Source organism: Mesoplodon densirostris, chromosome 1 (assembly GCF_025265405.1).
Source record: "Mesoplodon densirostris isolate mMesDen1 chromosome 1, mMesDen1 primary haplotype, whole genome shotgun sequence".
NCBI classification, from domain to species: domain Eukaryota; kingdom Metazoa; phylum Chordata; class Mammalia; order Artiodactyla; family Ziphiidae; genus Mesoplodon; species Mesoplodon densirostris.
Window position 1 is genome coordinate 210599913 of NC_082661.1, and position 24357 is coordinate 210624269.

At 37.4% G+C, this 24357-nt stretch overlaps 2 protein-coding genes across 2 annotated transcripts in view; one reads left to right on the forward strand and one right to left on the reverse strand.

The window, feature by feature from the left end:
• The window catches only part of PPM1K (protein phosphatase, Mg2+/Mn2+ dependent 1K), a 449751-nt gene that overhangs the window by 43122 nt on the left and 382272 nt on the right, over window positions 1–24357 (reverse strand). The window lies entirely within an intron of this gene.
• On the forward strand, window positions 13276–23020 carry IBSP (integrin binding sialoprotein). The gene is made up of 6 exons (XM_060094573.1): window positions 13276–13329; window positions 13420–13470; window positions 13566–13643; window positions 17214–17276; window positions 21752–21925; window positions 22487–23020. Exons 1-6 carry the CDS (start codon window positions 13276–13278, stop codon window positions 23018–23020), a joined length of 954 nt encoding a protein of 317 aa, XP_059950556.1.

Here is a 24357-nt window from a genome sequence, read left to right on the forward strand (position 1 = left end):
GTCTTCGTTGCTGTGCGCGGGCTTTCTCTAGTTGCGGCGAGCGGGGGCTACTCTTCATTGCGGTGCACGGGTTTCTCATTGTGGTGGCTTCTCTTGTTGCGGAGCACGGGCTCTAGGCACGCGGGCTTCAGTAATTGTAGCACGCAGGCTCAGTAGTTGTGGCACATGGGCTTTGTTGCTCCGTGGCATGTGGGATCTTCCCAGACCAGGGCTCGAACCCGTGTCCCCTGCATTGGCAGGTGGATTCTTAACTACTGCGGCACCAGGGAAGCCCCTGATCTGAATTCTAATGCTACCTTAAGCCCTAACAGCTTTGAAACAATGCTAAGTGCATCCCAGCAAGCATGTTTAATTTACTGCATCAATTCGCCACCTTACTTCGAAACAACCACAGAACCATTGGCCAAAGTATGGTGCAATTCAGAGGGAAAACAAAAAGAAAACGTACTCTTCTGAGTTAGATGGTCTACAGAGTTAAATTGAAAATAGCACCATAGTTGTCCATACAGTGTTGTCTAGCAGGTTGGATGCTGCAGTGACTATTGTTCTCCATATACATAAGGGTGTCTGAAAGCTTCAAGTGGGATCACAGGTTTTTTCCTTACTGTGCATGTTAAACATGTAATTCTTTTGTATAGCCTATAACTTTGCTATGGTTCTAAAGAATAATGTGAATGTGAAAGTGATGGTGGGATAATAGAAGAAAAGCTGTAGTAAGAGGCAGGCAAATTGACTTCCAATCCTGTGGTAATGAAATTAATTCATGTATTTTGGAGTTGGTGAAAGTATTTTTCACAGGTCTAAAACAATGAAAAAAGTATCTCTCACTTCAACTAAATTCACAGTTAACACCCACTTGGGAATCTTTAAAAAGTTTCCTGAGAATGTCTTTATTTTATTTGGTTTTGATAAGTTTTCTATCTGTTCGTTGAGAAAGAAAAAAAATGTCAAGTGAAGAAATATTATAAAAGGCATTGTTCCATGGTTTCTTCAGGCATCTTGGTAGATGCCATCTTGGTATATCAAAGTGCCTCCAGTGAGCTTACCTTAACCTCTTCACAAAGAAATTATGGACAGATTTCTTGTTTTAACTTTATTGGGATATCCTTGTATCTTTTTATTGGGATATCTTTGTATGCCCAGCATGCATTTGGCACTATGCCTAGTACAGAGTAAGTGTTGAAAACGATGGATGGGTGGATGGATGGATGGATAAGAAACTTTGGCAAGTCTATTGCGTGCAATATCACAGACTTACAAAAAGAAAAACTGGCTTTTCTTACTACTGACTCATAGAAATATCACTTTGGGCCTCATTAAAAAACTGAAATTAAGAGGCTACCAATCTCCTACTTCAACAGGTGTCTCTGTGACCATTAGGTAGATGAGTAATCTACAGCCTTTTGGTGTACGTGGAATGTTATTGCTTAGCAAGAGTGTGTTTTAGAAAATGATAACCATTCTTCAGATTTTGGGACAAATGGCTAGATTGTATTAGCCAAACTCTCTCTTGAAATATGAATTTTATTTTAGGAAATAAATGAAGCAAAAAAAATTTCTCACACCAGTGTCATGGAGGAGCTTGGTGAAGGTCTGAATTTCTGGGGCTTTCTTATGATTAGACACAGTGAAGTGTTTAGTTTTTCTATTAGATCCATCTTCTTCTGCAACTCTCCTTGCTCCCCCTTCCCACCCTTACCCCCCTACCCCAGCCACCTCTGGTATTACGCTTGTGATTTTTCCATGGGCCCCTGAGCTGGACAGTGGTCCCTTTGCAATCCAATGCCTCATTTGATACACACTGCTTCCTTCTTTGCAGTCCTTTAGATTTGGTTTTTCTCAAATAACCTGTTCTTTTGTGAGGTCTCCCTCGAGTCCTGAATAGAATCTACCACCAAATTTAAAATATCCAAATGCATAGAGAACTTCTGTCTCTCATGGTGACCAAAACTTCTTCTACCACAGAGACCAATTCTGGTCTCTTACGGGTGGCAGCTTCTCGCTGTTTGACACAGTAACACCAACAAAAGCAAAGACTCAGCCCATGTACCTTAGTAAAGTATGAACTTGAATGTGGAGTAGGAGGTCTTGAGCTATTACAGGAAAACATAATGACAAGGAGGACTTGCCTCTGGTTTGGAATCAGCCTGAAATTGTAGGCAAATCCCTTGACCCCCACCCTAGACGGAAAGCCACAAGACCAAGGGAGGACATCATCTCTTGATGCCAGCTCATCAGATGTAAAGAAAAATAAGAAGTTCCATCTGTTTTAAAAGATTTTCTAACTTTGTAGAATTAGGTCACAAAACTTGAATTTTAACGGGGTCTCCAGTCCACCGTCCCATAATTGTAATCACTACTTTCCTTTCACTATTGGGAATACTGAACATGGCCTATTTTGGCTGTTATTTAATTTTATATTTCTATCAAGGAAAAACTATGTCTAGGTTTTTAGATATTTTTATCTAAAAAATGCCGAAACCCCCATATTTTTTTGCATATAAATGTCATTCTTTCAAAAGAGAGACTTTGCCAGGTTTCAGGTGAAAATACGCATTTCAACATTTTTGATGGTGAGAGCGATGACGGTGACAAAAGCTCATGTTTTCCAGAGTTGTTAAATTTCTTGCTTAATCTGATTTATTTTATTTCTGACTTGGCCTATTATTATTTAACTTGTCATCACTTTATTCCACCTGATTTTATTATAAATTGTTTAAATTCTTTCAGATTTTAAAAATTGAGGCAAGACATGTGATCTTATCCTTTGCCTCTGAGTGTGGCTGCTCCTGGAGACTACAAAGATATAGATAACCATCTTGCGTTTAAAATCTCTCTAAGAAATGCATATCTTTTTTTTTTTACAACTTTATTGGAGTATAATTGCTTCACAATGGTGTGTTAGTTTCTGCTTTATAACAAAGTGAATCAGAAATGCATTTCTTATGCATTAAAACTTTGAATCTAAATAACTGATATTTTATTCTTTAGGGTAGTGCATAGGATTAAGAGGAGGAAGGAACTTATGTCCTGAGCTCAAATTCTGATATGGTAGGCAGACTTCATCCTTAGTAACAAGTACAAGAAAATCGGTCATTCATGTCAGTCACCCAATATCTAATAAGTTCTTTCTATAGGTGCGGTACCATGACAGCAATACAGAAAGTTATTTAGGAATAGAGAAAACCAGTGAATTAACTAGAAAATATCAAAAGAAAAAGAAAAAAAACCCTAAAACTAAAAAGTTTAGGACAGAAGTTCTAGATGAAAGCCCAGGTAGGGGAAAAAATCAGCTGGACGAAAACGAGACATACATAGAGAGATTATTCTTCCAAAAGGGAGAAAAGGAAGAAGCTTGCTTGGAATGCACTGGGCCAGAGGTGTCCCGAGGAATCCACATTCGACACAGTCAATCAGAAAATACCGAAGTAAATCCCAATGAATGTCCACTAAGTGACCAGGTGGCCTCAGACGTCCAATGAGTGTTGTAACCTTTACGGATGATGCAATGGAATGAGCCATATCATACAAAATTACAACAAGACCACAACTAAAGACTGGCAGTGATTTTTTTTTTTTGTGGAATCACAAACTGTTATTATTGCAGGTCATTGCAGAAGGCCCAAGGCAATGGAAAACCTAAGGAACACCAAAAATATAACCCCAGCTAGTAACTAAAAGACTATATTTGTCAATTGTGTAATCCCTGAAATGATGATTTCTGAGAACTCATTTCTCAGTTCTTCACAAAAGAATGTGCTGAGCTGATAAAAAATATTAGGCATTTTAACATCACAAGGTAAACATTCAGGTTTTTCACAAAGTAATTGAATAATCAAGTAATAGCATGAAAGCTGCTCTTTGGTAAGTAGAAATTTGTTTCCAGCTCAAAACACAAAGAGGGTTAAAAATTTTTTTAAAATAAAAAGCGAGATCAAAATGGTTCCTCAGTCTGTCCATATGTAGAAAAGAGTGTTTGTTTTTTCCTTAACTATGGCTGATAGAGATATAGACATGACAGCCCTCCGGATATCATATAGATTCCCTTTCCCACTCTCTTAGATATTACAATAGTTCATGGTCCTTCAAAGCTCAACTCTATTATTCTTTAGTATTTAATTTCTCTCCTTAGGGAGACATTAAATGAAATTATTTTTTTCTCCTTATTGGACAATAATGGGAAGAAAACAGTTGAGAAACACTGTGATAATGGTCTTTCAGTATTCATTCTTAATCAGTCAGCAATTATTTCAAGAATATTTATTGAATAAATGTCCTACGTCAGTCACTGTGATGAGTGGTTGGAGATATAATGGTAAATAAGACCCTGTCCCTGTCCTCAAAAACTTCTAATCTATTCAGAGGTCATAAGAGATAAGCAATCAGCCCCAATAGAGAAGGGTCATTACTATCACAGGAGTGCTTTGGAAACATAGAAGAGGTACCAAGCTAGCCAAAGTGAGGATAGGAATAAGGACAGGCTTCCTGAAGGATGTGACATCAGAACTGAGTCCTGGCTGACTGGTCAGAGTTAGACAGACAAAGATAGCATGTGCAAAGGCCCAGGGAAAAAGACATGGTGTAAAGGGAAAGAAATGAAATACTTTAGTATGACTTGAGCTTAGTGTGAGACAGGCAAGTAAAGGGGTGGGGCTGGAGTCATATGTAAGAGTCAGATCATCAATGGCCTTCTATGCAACTCTGAGAAGTTTAAATTTTATCCTGAAGATCCTAGAGCCATGGGGAATTTTTAGCAGAGGTTGAAAATATATTATTGAAAATATGTTTTAGAAAGTTTATTTTGGCCAAGGTGTGAACAATGGATTGGAGAAAAAGAAAATAAAGAGGTTCTTGTAGTAACCCAGGTGACACAACAGTGGCCTCAAGTAAGATAATAGTTGTAGTGAGGGTGGATACAAGTAAGACTTGAAGGCTGTGGAACTGACAGGACCACATTGGGGTGGGAGGGGTAGGGGACAGACAAGTGATAAGGATGGCTTGCATTCCTAGCTTGAGCAATTAGAAGGAAGGGTAGTTGGGAATTTAAGGTAATTTTGTAACTTCCAGGGGGAGATTTCCCTTATAAGTTTGATAATACGTTATGACCGTGAAGCCAGGAGGAAAATTCGAATTAAAAAAAAAAAAAGAAAAAAGACAGCAGATGGGTAAGTGAAGCCATGGGAATGAAAGAGCTCATCCAGAGAGACTCTGGAGAATGTGAAGAGGAGCTGGACAAGGACAGAGCCCTGAAAATATCAACATTCAAAGGACAGCTAAAGAAAGAGGAGCACTTAAGAGCAGTTGAGAAATAGCAGGCAGGGAGGGAAGAGGAAACAGGAGAATGCAGTACCATGCATGCGGGACGGAAGTAGAAGTTTTTAAAGAGGAGGAAACAGTCAGTGGCATCAACTGCTACTGACACCACCTAGGAAAGTGACTGAAAAGTGTTCATTGCAATTCACCAGCAAGAAATCATTGGCTAACTAGAATGAAGTCATGGCTAACCTTTATGAGATAAGTTTCTACAGAGTTATGGGGGCAGAGGTCATATTGTAGTGGGCTGAGAAACAAGTAGAAGGTGAAGAACGTGGGTTATTAAATGCTGACAACTCTCAAGATATTTGACTGTGAAGAGGAAAAGAGAAATATATGAGTAGCTAGGTGGGAATGTGTATGGATGAAGGAGGGTTTGTTTGGTCTTTGTTTTATAAAAGAGACTTGAAAATTAAAATTCCAATGAAAGAGAGCCAATAGGTAGAAGCAGGTGGTAAAGTAGAAAGAGAAGTGCCTGGGAAGGTTGTAGAGAGATACAACCAGATTTAACCTTCATTCGCTTCTCCCGAATCTTGAATAAAGATTTGGAAGGAGACAAACAAATTCAGAGTCTTCCCCTTGGAGACAAGAACCATGTCACAGAGAAGAGTCTATAAGTACTCTGCCCTCAGTCTACTACCTGCTAATAGCATTGTGTGCTAATCTTCGCCTTCTCTTTATCAAAGTGCAAGGAATTAATTGATATATCTCATTAATGTTCACCTGATGTCAAAATCTATGAGAACATCAGTCTCATGTAAATAACCATAGATGTGGTTTTCCTGACTCTGTATCTAGCAATTTAAATAGATACAGTCCTTGCCCTCTAGAATCTCACAATAAAAAACAGATGACACAGACACACACATCACCACCACCATTACCACACAAGGGTGCAATATTATAGTAAGAGAACATGATGGTTCTTAAATAGGAATTTATATTAGGTACATGTTTGGTATTTGTTTTTTCTGGCTATGGGATACATGAAAGTTTTGCTGGGAAATTGAGTGGGGTTAGGAAAAGCATTACTTGACTTTCACATAAACAGTGGAGGTCTGGGAGGGAAGAGGGGAGGGAGAGCTTGACTAGATTACAAGCTCTAAGGGGAAAAAACCTGTCTCTTTTGGACCCCACCACCCAAGCTTACTAAATGAGTGACAGCACTTGACTGATTATATAAAGTCCTAGATCCAGAGACTTACTGATGGAAAAACTAGGCAAAGGTTGAATAGGTAGGCTTGGATGGAGGGCAAAATGCATACTGAATATCAAAAGGTTAAAGGGGTATGACACCTTAGATTGGGCAGAAAAGGGTCCAAAGTTGAAGTATCAAAAAGCAACCAGGGGCTTCCCTGGTGGCGCAGTGGTTGAGAGTCTGCCTGCCGATGCAGGGGACACGGGTTCGTGCCCCGGTCTGGGAGGCTCCCACATGCCACGGAGCGGCTGGGCCCATGAGCCATGGCCACTGAGCCTGCGTGTCCGGAGCCTGTGCTCCACAACAGGAGAGTCCACAACAGTTGAGAGGCCCGCGTACCGCAAAAAAAAAAAAAAAAAAAAAAAAAAAAAGCAACCAGGCTGACGGTGAGATAGCTCAGAAGAACATTATAGGTGTGAAGGTTGTTGTCCAAACTACATACTACCTTTTGGTTTCACAGAGAAAGAGTGGATGAGAAAGATATGGAACCCTTTAGGATTTAGTAAGAACTAGAATATTGGCATAGCCAGGAAGTTTAGCATTTTTCTGATAGAAAAGAGGAAATTTTGTCATTTATTCAAGAAAATTTTAGGTTATTAAGATTTCAATTAAGAGCTGCAAAGAGACTTCACATGAAAATATGCCTTAAAAGTATTTATTTACTTCTTAGACTTAGTTATTAATAAGTCTATACAGAGCATCTTGAAATATATTCTAGCAGGCAAGAAGTAATAAACGATATTGGAAAGGAAAGTTGGGGGCAGACTTTTTGGGCTGAGCAAGTCTTACCCAAGGTCAGAAGCTAGCAAGAGACAGCACCAGGACCTCAGTTCAATCTTTGCTTCTAAATCCTGTGGTCACAGAAGTTTTGGTGACAGGAAATAGGCAACATGCTCAGAATTAGAATAGTACTACTGATATTCTAACCTGGCAAGAGGTAACGAGGACTTGAACAAAGGCATAGGCAACAAGAAAAGAGGGAGGAGGATGGATTTCAAAGAAACTGTGGAGGTGGTGTTAATAAGATTTGATAACTGAGTAAATGTGGCAGGTAAAAAAGAAGAGTATATCCCAACGAGTGTAGGGTTTTTCCAGAAATGACTCATCACACAGTGAAACTTGGTTGTGGCATCAATGATGCGAATGTGTGTTCATATGCCATCTAAGATAATCAGTTCATAACAGCCTGTTTAAATAAAGAAGACCATTGTGATGATGAGACCTTAACAAAAGGTGTTGTTGGGACAGCCCTAGTTATAAAAAAAAAACAAACAAAAAAGCAGTAAGAATCTTTGGGGTTTTTTTTCTCCAGCACTACTTCTTAGAAAGAATGTTCCAATAAACTTGCATGAATAAATCTAGTCAATTTAGAGTAGCTACAGGGCTGTTGGAAAGGATATATCAGGCTTAAATGACTCATTGAAGATAAGAGATTACAGAATATTAGAAATAGAAAAAGTCTTAGAGATCACTTAGTTCAATCATTTCCATTAAAAAAAAAACTGTATAGGTCACTTCAAACATATACAAAGGTGAAGAGCATAGTGTCATGAATCTGCATTGACTAATCATCAGTTTGATAATTATCAAATTTTATTTATTTTTTGGCTGCGTTGGGTCTTCGTTGCTGCACATGGGCTTTCTCTAGTTGCGACGAGCGGGGGCTGCTCTTCGTTGCAGAGCGTGGGCTTCTCACTGCGGTGGCTTCTTTTGTTGCAGAGCATGGGCTCTAGGCACACGGGCTTCAGTAGTTATAGCACACAGGCTCACTAGTTGCGGCATATGGGCTCTAGAGCGTGTGGGCTTCAGTAGTTGTGGTGCACGGGCTTGGTTGCTCTGTGGCCTGTGGGATCTTTCCGGACCAGGGATCGAACCTGTGTCCCCTGCATTGGCAGGTGGATTCTTAACCACTATGCCACCAGGGAAGTCCTTTTTCTAAAAAGTATTTATTTGGTTGTGCCGGGTGGGCTCCTTAGTTGTGACATGTGAACTTTTAGTTGCGGCATGCACATGGGATCTAGTTCCCTGACCAGGGATCGAACCCAGGCCCCCTGCATCGGCAGCGTGGAGTCTTAACCACTGCACCACCAGGGAAGTCCCGATGATTATTAATTTTTACCAACCTTGTTTCATCTTTATCCCCACCCCAAGATATCTGTTTCATCCATAAGTATTTTAGGTTGAATCTCTAAAAGATGAGCATTCTTTTTAAAATAATAATAATATCATCATACCTAAAAAATTAACAATTTCTTAATACCAGAAAATATCTGGTCAGGACTCAACATTTCTCCAGTTGTTTCATAATTTCTCTAGATATGTCTATGCTCTGAAGTCTCTTAAATCGACAGTTTCCCTTTCCTCCTTTTGTATTTTTTCTGCTAATAAGATAGAAGCCAGGTAATAGGTCTGATGAAGTTGCCCACTTTCTGGATTTGGCTGAATGCATCTCAATGGTTTCATTTTACATAGTCTTCTGTTCCCTGTATTTTCTCTAACCTGGTAGATATAGAGGCTTCATCAGAGTCAAGTTCTATTGCTTGGGAAGAATACTTCACAGGTGATGGAGGAATGCAATGGCTGGTTCTTTTTTGGTGTGAAAATCTCCTTATTTTTAAAAGATGGCTTAAACTGAAGACTCCTTGGGGTTGAGTGATTCACATATTCGTAGAACAAACTTTCAATCTTTTGATTCTCAGTTCTCTACTCCTTTTATGATATCTTATACTATTAACTTTAATATTAAATTTAACACTATTAACTTTCATAGTATATCTTATACTATTAACTATTAATCACTTACTGAGTGATTATAGTATACCAATTGCTCTGCTAGGTATTGCATGAGATATGGCCGCACCATTCTCAAAATTACCCAAGTCCTAAATCCAGAAATCATCCTAGGCTTCTCCACTTCTCTTACTTCTACTAAGTCCTGTTAATTTTATCTATTTCACATTGCTTTCCTTTGTTCCATCCTTTCCATCCCCACTGCTACTGCTTTAGTTTAGACCTTTATCATTGCTTTCCTGGACCACTAAAATAGCTTCTTGAACCTCCTCTCCTGCATAACAATCTTGCCTTCCTCAACGCAGCTCTGCCTTATCAACAAAAGATTTTTCCAACTTGCAAATCTAAATATATTGTTTTTCTGCTTTAACCCTTTGGGATTCTCTCATTTCCATGATGGAGTCCATACTCCTTAGTGCAGCCTGACTCCATACCCTCATCTGGTCTTTGCCTATCTGACCATCCTCAGCTGTCCCCACTTCCACTCACTATATTCCAATCTACTGAATCACTGAAGTTTTCTGAGTGTGCCAGCAAGGATATATAGTGATTAAAAGTAGACTCTAGAATTAGACAGACTTGACTTTGAGCCCTAGCTTCCCCATTTACTAGCCATGCAACCCAGGGCATACTTACCATCACTGTATGGTACACTGTGCTACTATCAGTAGCACAATCCTCAAAAACTTAGTGTAAAACCTTTATACTCAGCAATATGTTTCAGGAAATATATCTTACACATTTTAACATTTAATTACACCAATTTTAATTCATGAGTCTCTGAAGCATATTTCAGGAAAAAAATATAAAATAATTGATATTAAAGTATTACTTGCTTATCAGGTCCTTTCCTTTATTATTTAGTATCTTTCTTTTTTTTTTTACTAAATTAATAATGTAGGATTGTATCTGATTGCAGTAAGTTTTCCTTCCTTTCAGCATAATGAAAATTTGTATAATTATGAAATTTTTAAATGGTTAAATCTTTTGCTATTTATTTTCATTCAAATCCAGTATATTATTATATATATATTCAGAACTCAAACTATTCATCTTCATCTAAACCTTCAATTAAATTCCACAATGCAAACCTCTTGGCACTAGAACCACAGTTCATGTTTATTCAGCTGAGCTTGTGTCTTGAAAAAGTGTGGAAGTTTGGGGGTTTTCTGGTGAGAATCCACATTCTGACATCACCTTGACCATGACAGTGATTGGCTGTGGGAAGGCAAAGAAGAGTTTATAGCCTGAAAGAGCAAGTGAATGAGTGAGTGAGAGAGCAGAGGAAATACTCAATCTGTGTCCCTCACTCCTGGGAGCCTGCCTTCTCACTCCAGGACTGCAAAAGGGTAGGGTTTAATATGACGACTTGATTATCTTAAAATCAAACACGCCACATTTCACATCTCTGGGCTTGGTTTTGAACTTTTTATTTAAATATAGATATTAACACATTGTATAGAATTGCTATGTAATTTAACACTTGTTTATCATTAAACTAGTACCTCATGTTTTAGATTCTTTCCAAAAGGCTGAGTTTATTAACCTAAGCATGTAGATAAGTTCTTATTATTATGTACATAAACTAGAAAATTATGCTTCCTACTTTCTACCTCTGTACCTCACAGATAACTGTTTGTTTACTCATTCTGATGCATTCAAGATAACCTGACTGAAATACTATTTTGCATTTACAAATATGCCTCGATGTATGTTGATTTCTCCATCAATTATGCTTAACCTGTACTTCAATTATAAACAGTCTTTTTCAGTATGTTATATATTTGGTTTCAGTGTTAATATCTTAGAGCTCTAAAAGCAGAATGGAAAAATGCATAGTACTAGGGAAATAAGAGATGTTGTTAGTTTATACTCTTCCCAATAAAAACTTGCAATTAGATTCTCAAAACAATCCTTAAAAATTTTTTAAGTTGTTGTCTGGGTTAGCAGTGGGCACTATAGAGGTCTTTGTTTTTGATGAATCACAAAGTAAATAAAATGAGACTTATGTAGGCAGCCAATTGCTACCTACATGAACCACTTGGTTCTTTTTATATTATTCCTGTTGTGTTTTCATCTAGTTGTTTTTATGGTTTGTAATGAGAAAATTTGATACTCTGAACTCTTTCTACGGTTCTACATATTTTAGTTTTAAGCTCTTTAAGATATTGGAATTACTCCAACTCTTTTCATAAAGCTGCAGAGCAGTAATCTTCCTGTTTGTTGATGGGCTACATCATGGGTGGCCAAGGTCAAAGTATTGTTCAGAGCACCTCAGTAGCAATGAGAACTTCTTAGACAGATGGGTCTCCTTTAGGGGAAACCACTTTATCCCCGCGTGGCCATCAAGAACTTTTGCTAAAGAAGACAGGACAGTGAGCAAGTTTGCAGGCATCAAAATCAAAGACCCACTCTGCCACAAAGAGAGGTGACAGAGGACCCCAGACAGCTTCTCCAGGACTCTAGCCTTACTCTGTGTAATGTTTATTTTAGCATCAGATACTCAATAAGGATGCAATAAATCGTGGCTAGTGACTATAAAATGCAGAATCTACCTTCAGAGTATAGTATATGACATGCATTTCATACATTTTAAATATTACTTTTCCCAGTGTGTTTATGGGGAAATTCCCATTACCATTACATATTGCTTCTAAAATGTTGCCCAAACTGTCGGTCTGGGGGAGAAAGCACTCTCAGTTAAATGTGTTTGTCAGTGCAAGTGCTGGGTGTTTGTGGCTTTCAGCTAAGTTTGTTCAACTTCTATTAAAATAGGATTTTATCAAAAAGAATAAAATTAAGATACGATTTCACAATCGCTTTCCTTTTACCGATGAGGAATCTATGTGGAACTGAGATCTTGGCCTGGCTGCAAACCCCAGGACTGTTCACAATGTATTCCTATTCTGAGAGTTGCATCTTCAATTCTTCCATAAAACTGACGTCTCCATCACGACAATCACCCTGACCTTGGAGAGCCCCACATCCATTCCATGACAACCTCCCACATCAGTGATGGAAAGCTTAAATGGAGCTGGAGAACAATGTAACTTGAGAAAATGACTCCCTGATATCCCACAATGAACTCTGATAACTCTTCTCATAGAATCATCCTTAAACATGGATGTTGGGTGCTACATGTTATGAGAATAATACTTCACATGTCATGGATCTTTTCACACACATAAAAAATATCAAGTATTCTAAGATATCCATGGGAAAATGCCTCCTAGTCTTCATTTTACAAACAAACTTTTTATTATTTTTTTTATTTTTATTTTTTTTGCGGTACGCGGGCCTCTCACTGCTGTGGCCTCTCCCGTTGCAGAGCACAGGCTCCGGACGCGCAGGCTCCGCGGCCATGGCTCACGGGCCTAGCTGCTCCGTGGCATGTGGGATCTTCCCGGACCGGGGCACGAACCCGTGTCCCCTGCATCGGCAGGCAGACTCTCAACCACTGCGCCACCAGGGAAGCCCACAAACAAACTTTTACTTCAAAAGCTATAGAGAAGCTGGAAACAGCCTGTAGGATAATTGACATAAAAGCAACCATCTGAATGTATTCAGTTTTTGCTTAGTTTTTAATTATAAACAAAACAAACAGGTCATCTAACTGCACTAACTAATGTTCCTGTGTCAAGGGCATCAGGAGGCTTCCATGCCCCAACATGAAGTACACTGAACATGCAAGCCCGTGGCAGTGATGAAATGGTCTTCCACTGACAAACCAGAGCAGATAGGTTAAAACCAAATATGGAACTCATGGTTATTCAAATAGATGGATAAAGTCAGTCTTCTACCACCTAAACAGAAGGAACAATTTTAGAACAAAAGCAGAAATTTGGTCCTACTTAGTCAAAACTCTAATTGGACAAAAATGAAAACAATTAAATACATCACCTAGTATGAGCAAAAAAGGGTACATTCTTAGTTTTACTCATTAACTTTACCACTTCATTAATTCCAGAAGCAAAATGAAGACGGCTCTAATTTTGCTCAGCATTTTGGGAATGGCCTGTGCTCTCTCAGTAAGTTCTTTATTAAAAACCTATAGTTATTTCCATTTTTGTCTTTTTATGTTGAGAGAATATGTAATAATTAAATGCTCTTTTAAACAGATGAAAAATTTGCATCGAAGAGCCAAATTAGACGATTCTGAAGAAAATGGGGTAATTCACCTTAGCATACTTCCTTGGCTTGACTACACTTCCTCTAGATTGACTGCACGTGAAACATGAATGTATCATTTACTGTGTCCATGCAGGTCTTTAAGTACAGGACCCGATATTATCTTTACAAGCATGCCTACTTTTATCCTCCTCTAAAACGATTTCCGGTTCAGGTAAGTGTAAAAATTAATTTTCCTTCTCATCCATTACAATAGAAAGGGAATCAAATTTAACTGTAAAACACCTAAATTCAACTCTCCCTGAAATTCAGCCAGAAAGACCACTTACTACAAACAGTTTGTTTTTAATATAATAAAATAAAATTTATTCCTAAGGTTTTCTTGTAAAGCAGAGCCACACACATAGAGAGTAAACTCATTTGGGCCCAGTCTAGAAGGACATAATGAAAGCACACACTGCAGAACATTGAGTTCAGGTGTTTTGTCTAATTCACTGACAAAAGTGGACAATTGTATCAGTTGTTGACATTTAAGTCAGTGATAAGGCCACTAATTGCCATATTATACAGTCATATAGCTGTTTTATATCCAATAATTTAGACTCTTTTAATTTAGGGGAAAAAATTGACTTCATAAACACCAAAGAGCATTAAAAAATTTCCTGATAATCACTGGTTTGCTGGAGAGTTTCTTAACCTTTGACCTGTGTAGTTCACTAGAACAATACATCATATTGGAGCATAACTCTAATGGAAAGTGTAGCTCAAGAATGCAGAGGAAAGAGAGAAATTCATGAAGCAAACTAAAAAACTTGTTAGAAAAATAAAACATCTTTAAAATTTGTAAACAAACTAACAAAAAAATAACTAAACACTAAAAATAAGAATTTCTGTTTTTACTGAGTTACCTGTGAAGAGGGTTCTGAAAACTAGAGGGTGTGGTGCTGATTTTAAATAGACAACAAACCAGAATTGTGCTATTTTTATTACTATACAGTCTGGGCTCAGGGCACCAATTATGCACCATCTGACCCCCGTCTCCTGAGACACTAAAAGTAGTAAGGACGCTGAAAACGATGCCTTAGCACAGTGGCTTGGCATAGTATCCTGCCATATGTTGGACTAACCCACTTCCAACTCATACAATGGTAGGAAATGATCATCTTAAAGTATTTCTAGCACCATAATAATTATGGGGAATGTGTATGGCCACAGAAATATGAGCACAAATGATACAAGGGTTGTGGGTTTTCAGAATTGCCTTCCATTCTTTGGTTTGCCCATAAATAAACATTGCTCACTTGAAACTTTGCTGTCTTTCTTAAACGAAATGGAAATGATAATACATTTACGTTTCGGACTACCTCTTCAACTTTTCTAAAATAGCATATACTTGGAGGTATTCCCACCTAAAAATTTTTATAGATATCTACGTGTGGCCCAATTCAAATGTCTGTAGTGAAAAGACAGTAGGAGAGGTAATATTTTTCCTTACTGATAGACCCAAAGTTCACAGATTTTTAAGCAGATCTTTAATATACAAAATTTCTACAGATTATATGCAGATAGATTTATCTCAACCGACGTAGAATTTGTAAATAAGACAGTTGTTTCAAAATATAATCCAATAAAATATATCTCCCGATCCAACAGTCTGATCTAGTATTGATGATCTATCATCCCACTTTACAAAGTTTGATTTCCAAGATTTTTCTCCTTACATGTCTACTTATATGTTTCCATAGCTCCTTATTATTTATTTCCTTAAGTCTGTTAAGTATTTAGTGCCCAGATTATCACCTCCAAATGCATTAAGCTGCACTGGCTTTGAAGTTCATGTTTTATTCAAACTGATCTGTGTTTTTATATAATCTTTTCTAAAATACCAACTTGCGTGAAATAGCTTATGTTGATTGCAAGGCTGTCAGTCTATTGTAGCTTATCTGCTTGGCTACAGAAATGTAAGTATAAATAAGCTTAACACCCTAAGCATTTTTAACTGAGCAAATTGTTTTTTTTATGATTAAAATGATATTTGGTTAGTGTGTGAACTCTTAGACAGCAGGGACTTTATCTTAAATTTCTTTTATCAGACTCATCTCAGTTATCACAGTACTTGACATAGGGAACTGCCCATATTTCCAACTTCCTCTCTTGCAACGACCTTCATTCTCAGTACAATGCCTGGAATATATATTTTGGAACTGAATAAATGCAGTAGGGATAGAAGTTGGAAGGAGTATATGAAAGACTTCCAGAAGAATCAATAGGACTTATGGACAAGTTGGTAATAAGGTGTAAATGAAAGAAAGGAAAATAAGAAATGCTAAGTCTTCAAGACATTTCATGCAGTTTTAAAACTGTCCTCACTGCAGATACTAATTGAAGAGTGAAATGGTTGGAGTAAGATGAAAGCTAGAGGTAAGGAAAGCTTGTAAAATGACTAAAACATTCCCATTGAGACAAACTATGCTGCACAAATATGCTGTCCTCTCTCTATATATAATTTAACTAACAAATAGAAATAGTTCCAATAGAATCTAATGCTTTATTCACCTCTGGGCTAGGTAAGGCACAGCCATTAAGGTCATAGCAGTGGAAGAGCAGGTCTAATTATTCTTTTTTCCACCCAAGATTATTCTTGGCTCAAGGAGACAAGCATTCCTTTCCTTGGGTGGATGGCTTGGCCATCTGAAGAATGAGCCCAACAGGGAGAGCCCTGAGCAGGGTTGGGACATGAATATTCCCTCATGTTGATCTCTAACCCTAAGGTTCTTCTGCAGCTATGTTTTCTAAGACCGACAGTACTTAACTGAGTCACCAGAATCAAAGATAAATTTGCAGAGCAGAAAATGACAGAATCTTAAGTTAGGTATCTACTTGTATGCTTAGTGTCATTAAGGAGTGGTTGCAGAAGAAAGAAGGAAAGTTCAATTTGGATTAACATTGGGAGAAAGAGGAAAAGTCTCCTCCACTGTCTTAAAGGCTCAGATAACAGATGTTTAGATATACCTTTCCTTTTAAAAAGTAGCAAAGCTCATTAACTTATAATTTTATTTTTATATGCAGACTCCTTGGTTTAATTTATTCTCATTCAATATTGAGCTTTTTAGAGGAATGGTACTCATAAATTTCCTAAATGAGTAAATGAATTTTTCTCTTATATAACTTTACACACACACACACACACACACACACACACACACTTCATTTTAGGCATTAGCTTTAATTAGATTAAAAGGTACTAAAAATTATATGCAAATTTAATTTTGAGTCAAATTCTAAGTTAAATTCACCAAGAGAGCTCATTATTTATGAAAATCACCCAGTAATAACTTATATTTTGTAATAAGCCTAGTTATCATTCCATTCATATTTTATAAAAAAAATAAAACAATGAGATCGATGTTTTAGCTCAAGACTTGCCTTGAACTGGTTGGAGAATCCACAACCGTGTGGGCTTCAGATTCTTTCTCTGTAAAATAAAAAAATTGGACCAGATAATTCTCATTCTCTCAGAGCTAAGCCATTCTGCCATTCATTGCTCTCATTTTTACATACAAAATATTTCAACACACTATCAATGCTTTCGAGGTTAAAAATGGAGTATTTCAATGCATATCTCGATCACTGTAAAATGCCCCTTTCTCTCTAACCTTGTTTTGCATATGTCCAATCTCCTCATATCTTTCTCACAGTAGCATGAGAACTGTTCTAAGTAAATAAATATGTATGTACATATATGTTCATATGTCTATGAATTCATGTATACATTTTTTTTTAGAGCAGTAGTGACTTGTCTGAAGAAAATGGAAATGGTGATAGCTCAGAAGAGGAGGAAGAAGAGGTAAGGAATTTCTGCAGGATTTTTCATAGCAAACCAGGCAGCACAAAAAACAAATAGAAAACTAGTCTCCTGTAGTCTACACTCAGCAAATAGACATTGCCAGGTTACCAACTGCCCACAGCCTTCTATTTTGGACAAGGAGAATATTATTTAAATTAGGATTAAATAAAATGACCTGCTTAAAACACTATTACAGTTTGGGGATAAAGTTACGTGTAAATTGTATATGAATACAAAAGTTCTCCATTTTAAGTGGAAGAAATGTAAATTCTGAGAGAAGGAAAGAAAGTATTATTTACATTTAGGTGGATAGAACATGATGGTAAAAGACAAATATACAATAATTCTAAACTTAGTGCAATACTTGTTTTAATGACTAAACTTTAAAAATTCAGTTTAATCAGTGGGTAGTATAAGAAAGCGAATCTCATATCCTCTACAGTGTTATTGTGATTCATCTGCCTTTCTTGACTCACAAAGTAGGGCTGTTCTTTCTGATTGGAATTTTATATGTCTTTTTGCCTACTAATAAAATTCCTGTTTTCATAGAAATGCAAATGCTCAAGATGTATAAATACCTTCCTATATAGTACTATAAATTAGTATAGTTCATGGCTAAAATTCATCTATATAACTTGGAAATTGTGCTAACATGTTTATAACTGACATTCTTGCCCATAGAAACATAGTAATTAGGTACATTTTCCTGGGTAGTCAATTATAGCTATCCACTGGTTTGGGAACCTTCTAAATTCAGGTATTCTTAGATGCTATTTATGAAGGGACAATGACAGTCCAAAATGGATCAAAACGTCTGCTCAAAATGGATAAACGTCTGCTCTCTTGAAAACAAAATGGTGTGGGAACTTTAAAAGTGACGCATAATTAGTCTGATTTTTTTTAACCATAAAAGTAACTTTTTTAGTACCACAATTTATCCTAATAACTTTTAAACTTTTAAAGGGGTAACTTACAAGAATGTCAAGCCAGTACCAGGAAAAATGCCACCTACTAAATCCCACAAAATTTTGCCTGGAGTTCCACATAGCAATCTTACACAAGAACTAAACTAGGGTAATCCATTTAACTACAGCTGCTTGCTGTACAGAGATTGTAAAATTGCCTTACCAGCTAGATTTCCCAGTTAGACTGCATATCTTTTGACAATGGTTCTTCATTTGTTGCGATGGTGGTTGGGATGGAGAAACATTAAGGTTCCTTTAGAACTCTGATGAAATCTCACGTACTCAATATTTTACCAACAATCTCTGAACACTTCTGGTCCTCCCAGAACTTATCTGCAAACTCCCCATGACCCAGGAGACTAGAGACCATAGGTAACAATCCTTGCTTTGAGGATGAACAGTGCTGTACCCTCTTTTGCATCTCTTCACACTGCCCAGCCCAGTTTCTTATACATATATAGTGCCCAGTCAATATTTGGTGGTTTGGTTTTGAAACTTCAGAGGAATAAATGCTCCAAAGACCATTCATTCAAAGTGATAGTGGAAAACTGGATGAATAAACCTGGGAGTCTTCCATCCTGCAGAGAGTTTAGAACCTCTTTTTTCCCCATCTCTTCCCTAAAATTTCACTGGCAATTCAGATTAAATACAGAATCTCCAGGAATTGTATTCCCATGAGAAGGTGCTTAGGCATACTTTCTATTTGGTGATCATACATTTTTTCCCCTCTCCTAAATTATTCAGTCTCACATTTATAAAATTTTTATTGAAATATAATGTACATAACACAATTATCATAAGTTTATAGATGAATGAAATTTCAGAAATTGAACACTTAAGGGTAACTAGCACCCAGAGAAGAAAGCAGCACATGTTTTGTACTCCATTCCATCCGTTAACCAACCACCACCAAAGGCAACTGCTATGTTGACTCCTAACAGGTAGACTGTCTTTGGCTCTTTTTGTGTTCCATATATATATATATATATATATATATATATATATATATATATATATACACACACACACACACACATACATATGTATTGAATCATGCAGCATATACTCTTTTGCATGTGACCTCTTCCACTCTCAGCTTCAGAGATTGGTTCACATGTTTCTATAGTTGAAAATTGTTCATTCTCATTGTCAGTATTTCATTATGTGAATGTACCACAATATGTTATCCTTCTGTTGAGGGGCAGTTGGGGAGTTTTCAGGTTTGGGCTACGACAAAAGAGTGCTGCTGTGAACATTCTAGTATTCCTTCTGGTGAACATATGCTTTCATTTCTGGAGGCCACTTTACCTAGACATGAAATATCTACGTCAAAAGGTCTACATATGTTCTTCCCGAGGAGATGCCACCAACAGCTTACCAAAGACGACGTACTAATGTAAACTCCCACTATCCATATATGAGCATTCCAGTAGCTTTACATGCTCACCAACACGTGTTTCTTTCAGTCATTTAAGCTATTCTGGTGGGTTCATAATACTTTTTTTAAGCACAAATGATTGCTAATTTTTCTATTCAAGAAGATATTTGAGGTCTCGTACCCATAAAAAGACTGACCTACTTTCCTTTTTAACTCATTGTAGCAGAACAACCTTAAATAAAGTACTAGGAAAAGAAAGGGTGTTGTTAGGAGAAAATGGAGAATCCTACGGGTTGGGAGTTTGGGTCTGTATTCATGACCCTGCTGCTAAGGAACTGCCATGTCTTTGACCTCATGTGAGTCATTTATCCCACTGGACCTCAGGTTCTTCACCTGTGAAACAATGGTGCAGGACCCAGACTGTATCTTCTCCTACTCTAAGGATCTTTCCTCCTTCTTCCCTGAAAGATTTAGTCTGTTGGACTAAAGCATATAACATGAAAAAATAAATAGTATGGTGTTAGTGTGATATTTGACACAGTTAGCTTGGAGACTGTTTTGGGGTGTACTCTAGTAGTCCCAAGAGTTCATTAAAACAGTGGAATTTACAAATCTGATGAAAGAAACATCATTTGTTTTAGTAATAAGGCAGGCTAAATCTGGCTTTTGTTTGTTTGTTTTGAAGTCTTAAAATATAGGATGCCTAGTTAAAGTTATCCTAACATCACAATCTCTTCAAAAACACATTGAAATAAATTCAGTTTTCCAGTACTTATTTAAAGTAAATAAATTCTGTGTATGAATTCCTGACTTTCAATATTAGCTATGAATTACTTTGAGAGATTAACTCAATCAACAAAAAATTGCCTAACAACATGGAGTAAAGGCAAAATAGTAAAATGTTAAAGATGATAATAACATTCATTGAAGAGTAGTAATTTTTTAAAAAACATCTTCCTGCAATAACATAATATATCGCTAAGGATTTCTTGGGAGTGTTTGATTTCCTCTTTGCACAGAAAAATTGTGTGTCAAATGCCTGACATCTTTTGAATACTGCACACAGCTCAAAACTGGCTTATATATTGGCAGATGGATTTTTAATTTAATATGTCTCTTTTTCTTTAAATACTCCTGAAAGTAAATGAAATACATTCACTTCTTTTTGATAGTAAATACGACATGCAATCAACTTGTTTGAAGAGAGGGGCTTCTATAAAAAATTCTTTTCTGAAAAAATATCCTAGGTATAATGTGGACAATTCACATAAATCCTCCTTGTCATCAAAAACATCATGGAGGGCCTCCCTGGTGGCGCAGTGGTTAAGAGTCCGCCTGCCGATGCAGGGGATACGGGTTCGTGCCCCGGTCTGGGAGGATCCCATATGCCGCAGAGCGGCTGGGCCCGTGAGCCATGGCCGCTGGGCCTGCGCATCCGGAGCCTGTGCTCCGCAACGGGAGAGGCCACAACAGTGAGAGGCCCGCATACCGCAAAAAAAAGAAAAATAAAAAAAATAAAAAAAAAAAACAAAAAAAAACCATCATGGTGCACAGAAAGGGCCCAGGTTTTTTTTTTTTTTTTTTTTTTTTTGATTAGAAAGATACAGTTTCATCACTTACTATAAGACTTTAAACAAGTTATTTAACTTTTCTGAGCTCACTTTCCTTTTCTAAAGGGTGTGAGTTACAACCCTACCTTAAAAGACTGCTCTAAGGAATTAAAAAATAGGTACAAAGTTCTCAGCTTATTTGTCAGCAAATACAATAATTAATGAACTATCATATCGTAGTAGCTATTAACAAGACTTCAAGAGCCTAAGCCATGTATTGTATGATACCATATAGTCAGATATGCTGAAATTATTACACAATTATTTTTGAATTGATTACACAGAATACATAAATATCTAAAACACACTATAGTGAGGTAAATAGTATGAGAAAACTTTGAATTGAGTTCTGAGAAGTGAGAAGTGCAAACGGCATAAGAGGAAGCAGAATTGTCAACACTGGGTGACAAGCTGGCTGAGGGATACGGAGGACGTTTTTTCCAGTAATGGTTCACGACTTCAACAAATCTTGAGTTATCTTCTAGCTTTAATAAATTTTCTTGCTCTGGACACTTACCCCAGGAGACTTCAAACGAAGAAGAAAACAATGAAGAGAATGAAGATTATGATGGAAATGAAGATGAAGAGTCGGAGGCTGAGAACACCACCCTCTCCGTTACCACACTTGGTTATGGAGAGGAGACCACACCTGGAACAGGGTATATAGGTCTAGCTGCCATCCAGCTTCCCACGAAGGTAACAATTCCTCAAAGGTGTTCAATCTGCTCTCATTGCTTTACTGAAGTCTGAGGTTATCCTGACACTCTACACACAGTATTTTATATTATCTTCATTAACTCAATGAAAAAGTAAGAGCAGGTACAATGTCCCTGTTTACAAATAAGGCAAGGTTTTTCCCATGGAAGTTCTCTTCCCATGTTCTTATACTGACTTTCAATATTATCACAGAAGACTAAGGACAAGCATCTTAGCAATGGATAAAAGGTCCTGAGAGATGCCATAGCATTTCTGGGAAGAGGATTCCAAGACAGAGAAAGTGAGTAGCAAAGCTATAGAAAGCATCTCCCACAGAGACTTATTTTATCAGGTACCTTTTCCTCCCTGAAAACCCAATGACACAGGTACTAATTCTGCATTTATAAAAACCCACCAATTCTTTTGTAACTTAAATTGGCTTCAATTAAGAATTACATGTAGAACAAGGCTGTCTGTACAGCCTATGTTGGATGAAATAATGGCCTTAAGTTTTATGTTTTTCACACCTAAATTTGGATTCCTTCAAACTTTTCCTTTTAGGCTGAGGATATAGGAAAGAAGGCTACACAAGAGGAGGAAAGTAATGAAGAAGAAGAGGAAGAAAATGAAAATGAAGCAGAAGTGGATGATAATGAGCAAGGCATAAACGGCACTAGCGCCAACAGCACAGAGATAGACAATGGCCATGGCAGCAGTGGTGGGGACAATGGAGAGGAAGAAGGCGAAGAAGGTGTCACTGAAGCCTATGCAGAAGGAACCACAGTGGCTGGAGGGCAGGACAATGGTGGCTCTAAGGCAACTACCTCTGCAAATGATGGATTTGAACCTACAACTCCACCCCAGGAGATCTACGGGACTACCCCATCACCATTTGGGGAAACTACCACCCCTGGATATGAGGGAGAGTATGAACAAACAGGCACCAATGAGTATGACGATGGATATGAAATCTACGAAAATGAAAATGGAGAAACTCGTGGGGACAATTACCGAGCCTATGAGGATGCGTACAGCTACTATAAAGGGCAGAGCTACGACGGCTATGATGGTCAAGATTACTATGACCACCAGTGAAGGCCCAGACTGGGATGAATTCATCCGTTCCGGCACTTTGTGTGGTTATCGTTTTCAAAGTTCAACTCAGGAAGGTGCAATATAACAAATGTGCATATTATAATGTGGAATGGTGCTGCCATTCCAAAGCAGTTAACTAATGCATGAGATTGTGTGTGACTGAATATTTTGAGGTTGTAGTTCTATAAATAGTGTTTTTAACGTGTTTGCACTAATGGCTAAAACATACCCTTTGTTCGAGCAGTGCTTCTTAGAAGAGATTCACTGACATTAGTAACACTGTATACAATAAATGTGTAGTCTTCTAATCACACTACCTATCCATCACTGTATATTAGGTTTAATTATCATCCTCATGTATTTTGATGTGACCTGTATGTATATTCTATCTATGGGTTTTATCACAAATAAAAATGCAATCCTTCAAATGTGTTATAATTAAGAAGAAAAATGAGAGATTCAGAATGAAAAAAAGTGAGACCAGTGGGATGACGATTCAGCTAAAGTATGAAAGCTTATTTCCTCTATGGCTTAAAACTCAGAAGGACGATAGACATTTTTTCATGGATAAATCAACATAACTAAGATTTTGACATGCTTGTGGGCAGGCTCAGCCATATATATCAGGGAAATAAACAGCTTTTATTAGAGTTGCCAGATTTGACACATAAAAATGTAGGATGCCTAAATTTGAATTTCAGATAAACAATGAGTAACTTTTTAGTATAAGTATGCTCTATGCAATTTGTGAAATATTTGGGACATATTTATACTAAATAAATGATTCATTATCTGAAATTCAAGTTTAACTGACTGTCCTGTGTTACATCTGGCAACCCTACTCCTATTGATTTGGCTCTAGGTGGCATGGCAGTGGGATGGGGTAGAAAACTCTTACACATACGCACAAACATCAACGCATCATCTCCTAGCTCTTTATTTTGAAAAATGCCAAGCGTTCAGAAAAGTTGGAAGACTAGTACATGAGCACCTAAATTCACCAATGGTTAACATTTTGCCATATTTATCTCTTTCTATTTCTGTGTGCCTCTCTTCATATATATATACATTTCTTTGCCAAACCATTAAAGAGTGATTGCAGACAACATGGCATCGCAATGTTCACACCTAAATACTTCAGCATTTAGTATTAGAACAAGGAATTCTCCGACATGGCTGCCATACCATTCTTATTCTCATTCTCAAGAAATTCAACCTAGATATGATAATATTTTCTAATACACAGTCCATATTCAAATTTCCCCAATTATTCCAATAATGTAATTTATTGCTAACTCATTTACTCCTCACAAAACTCTGTCAGGTAGGTTTTATTG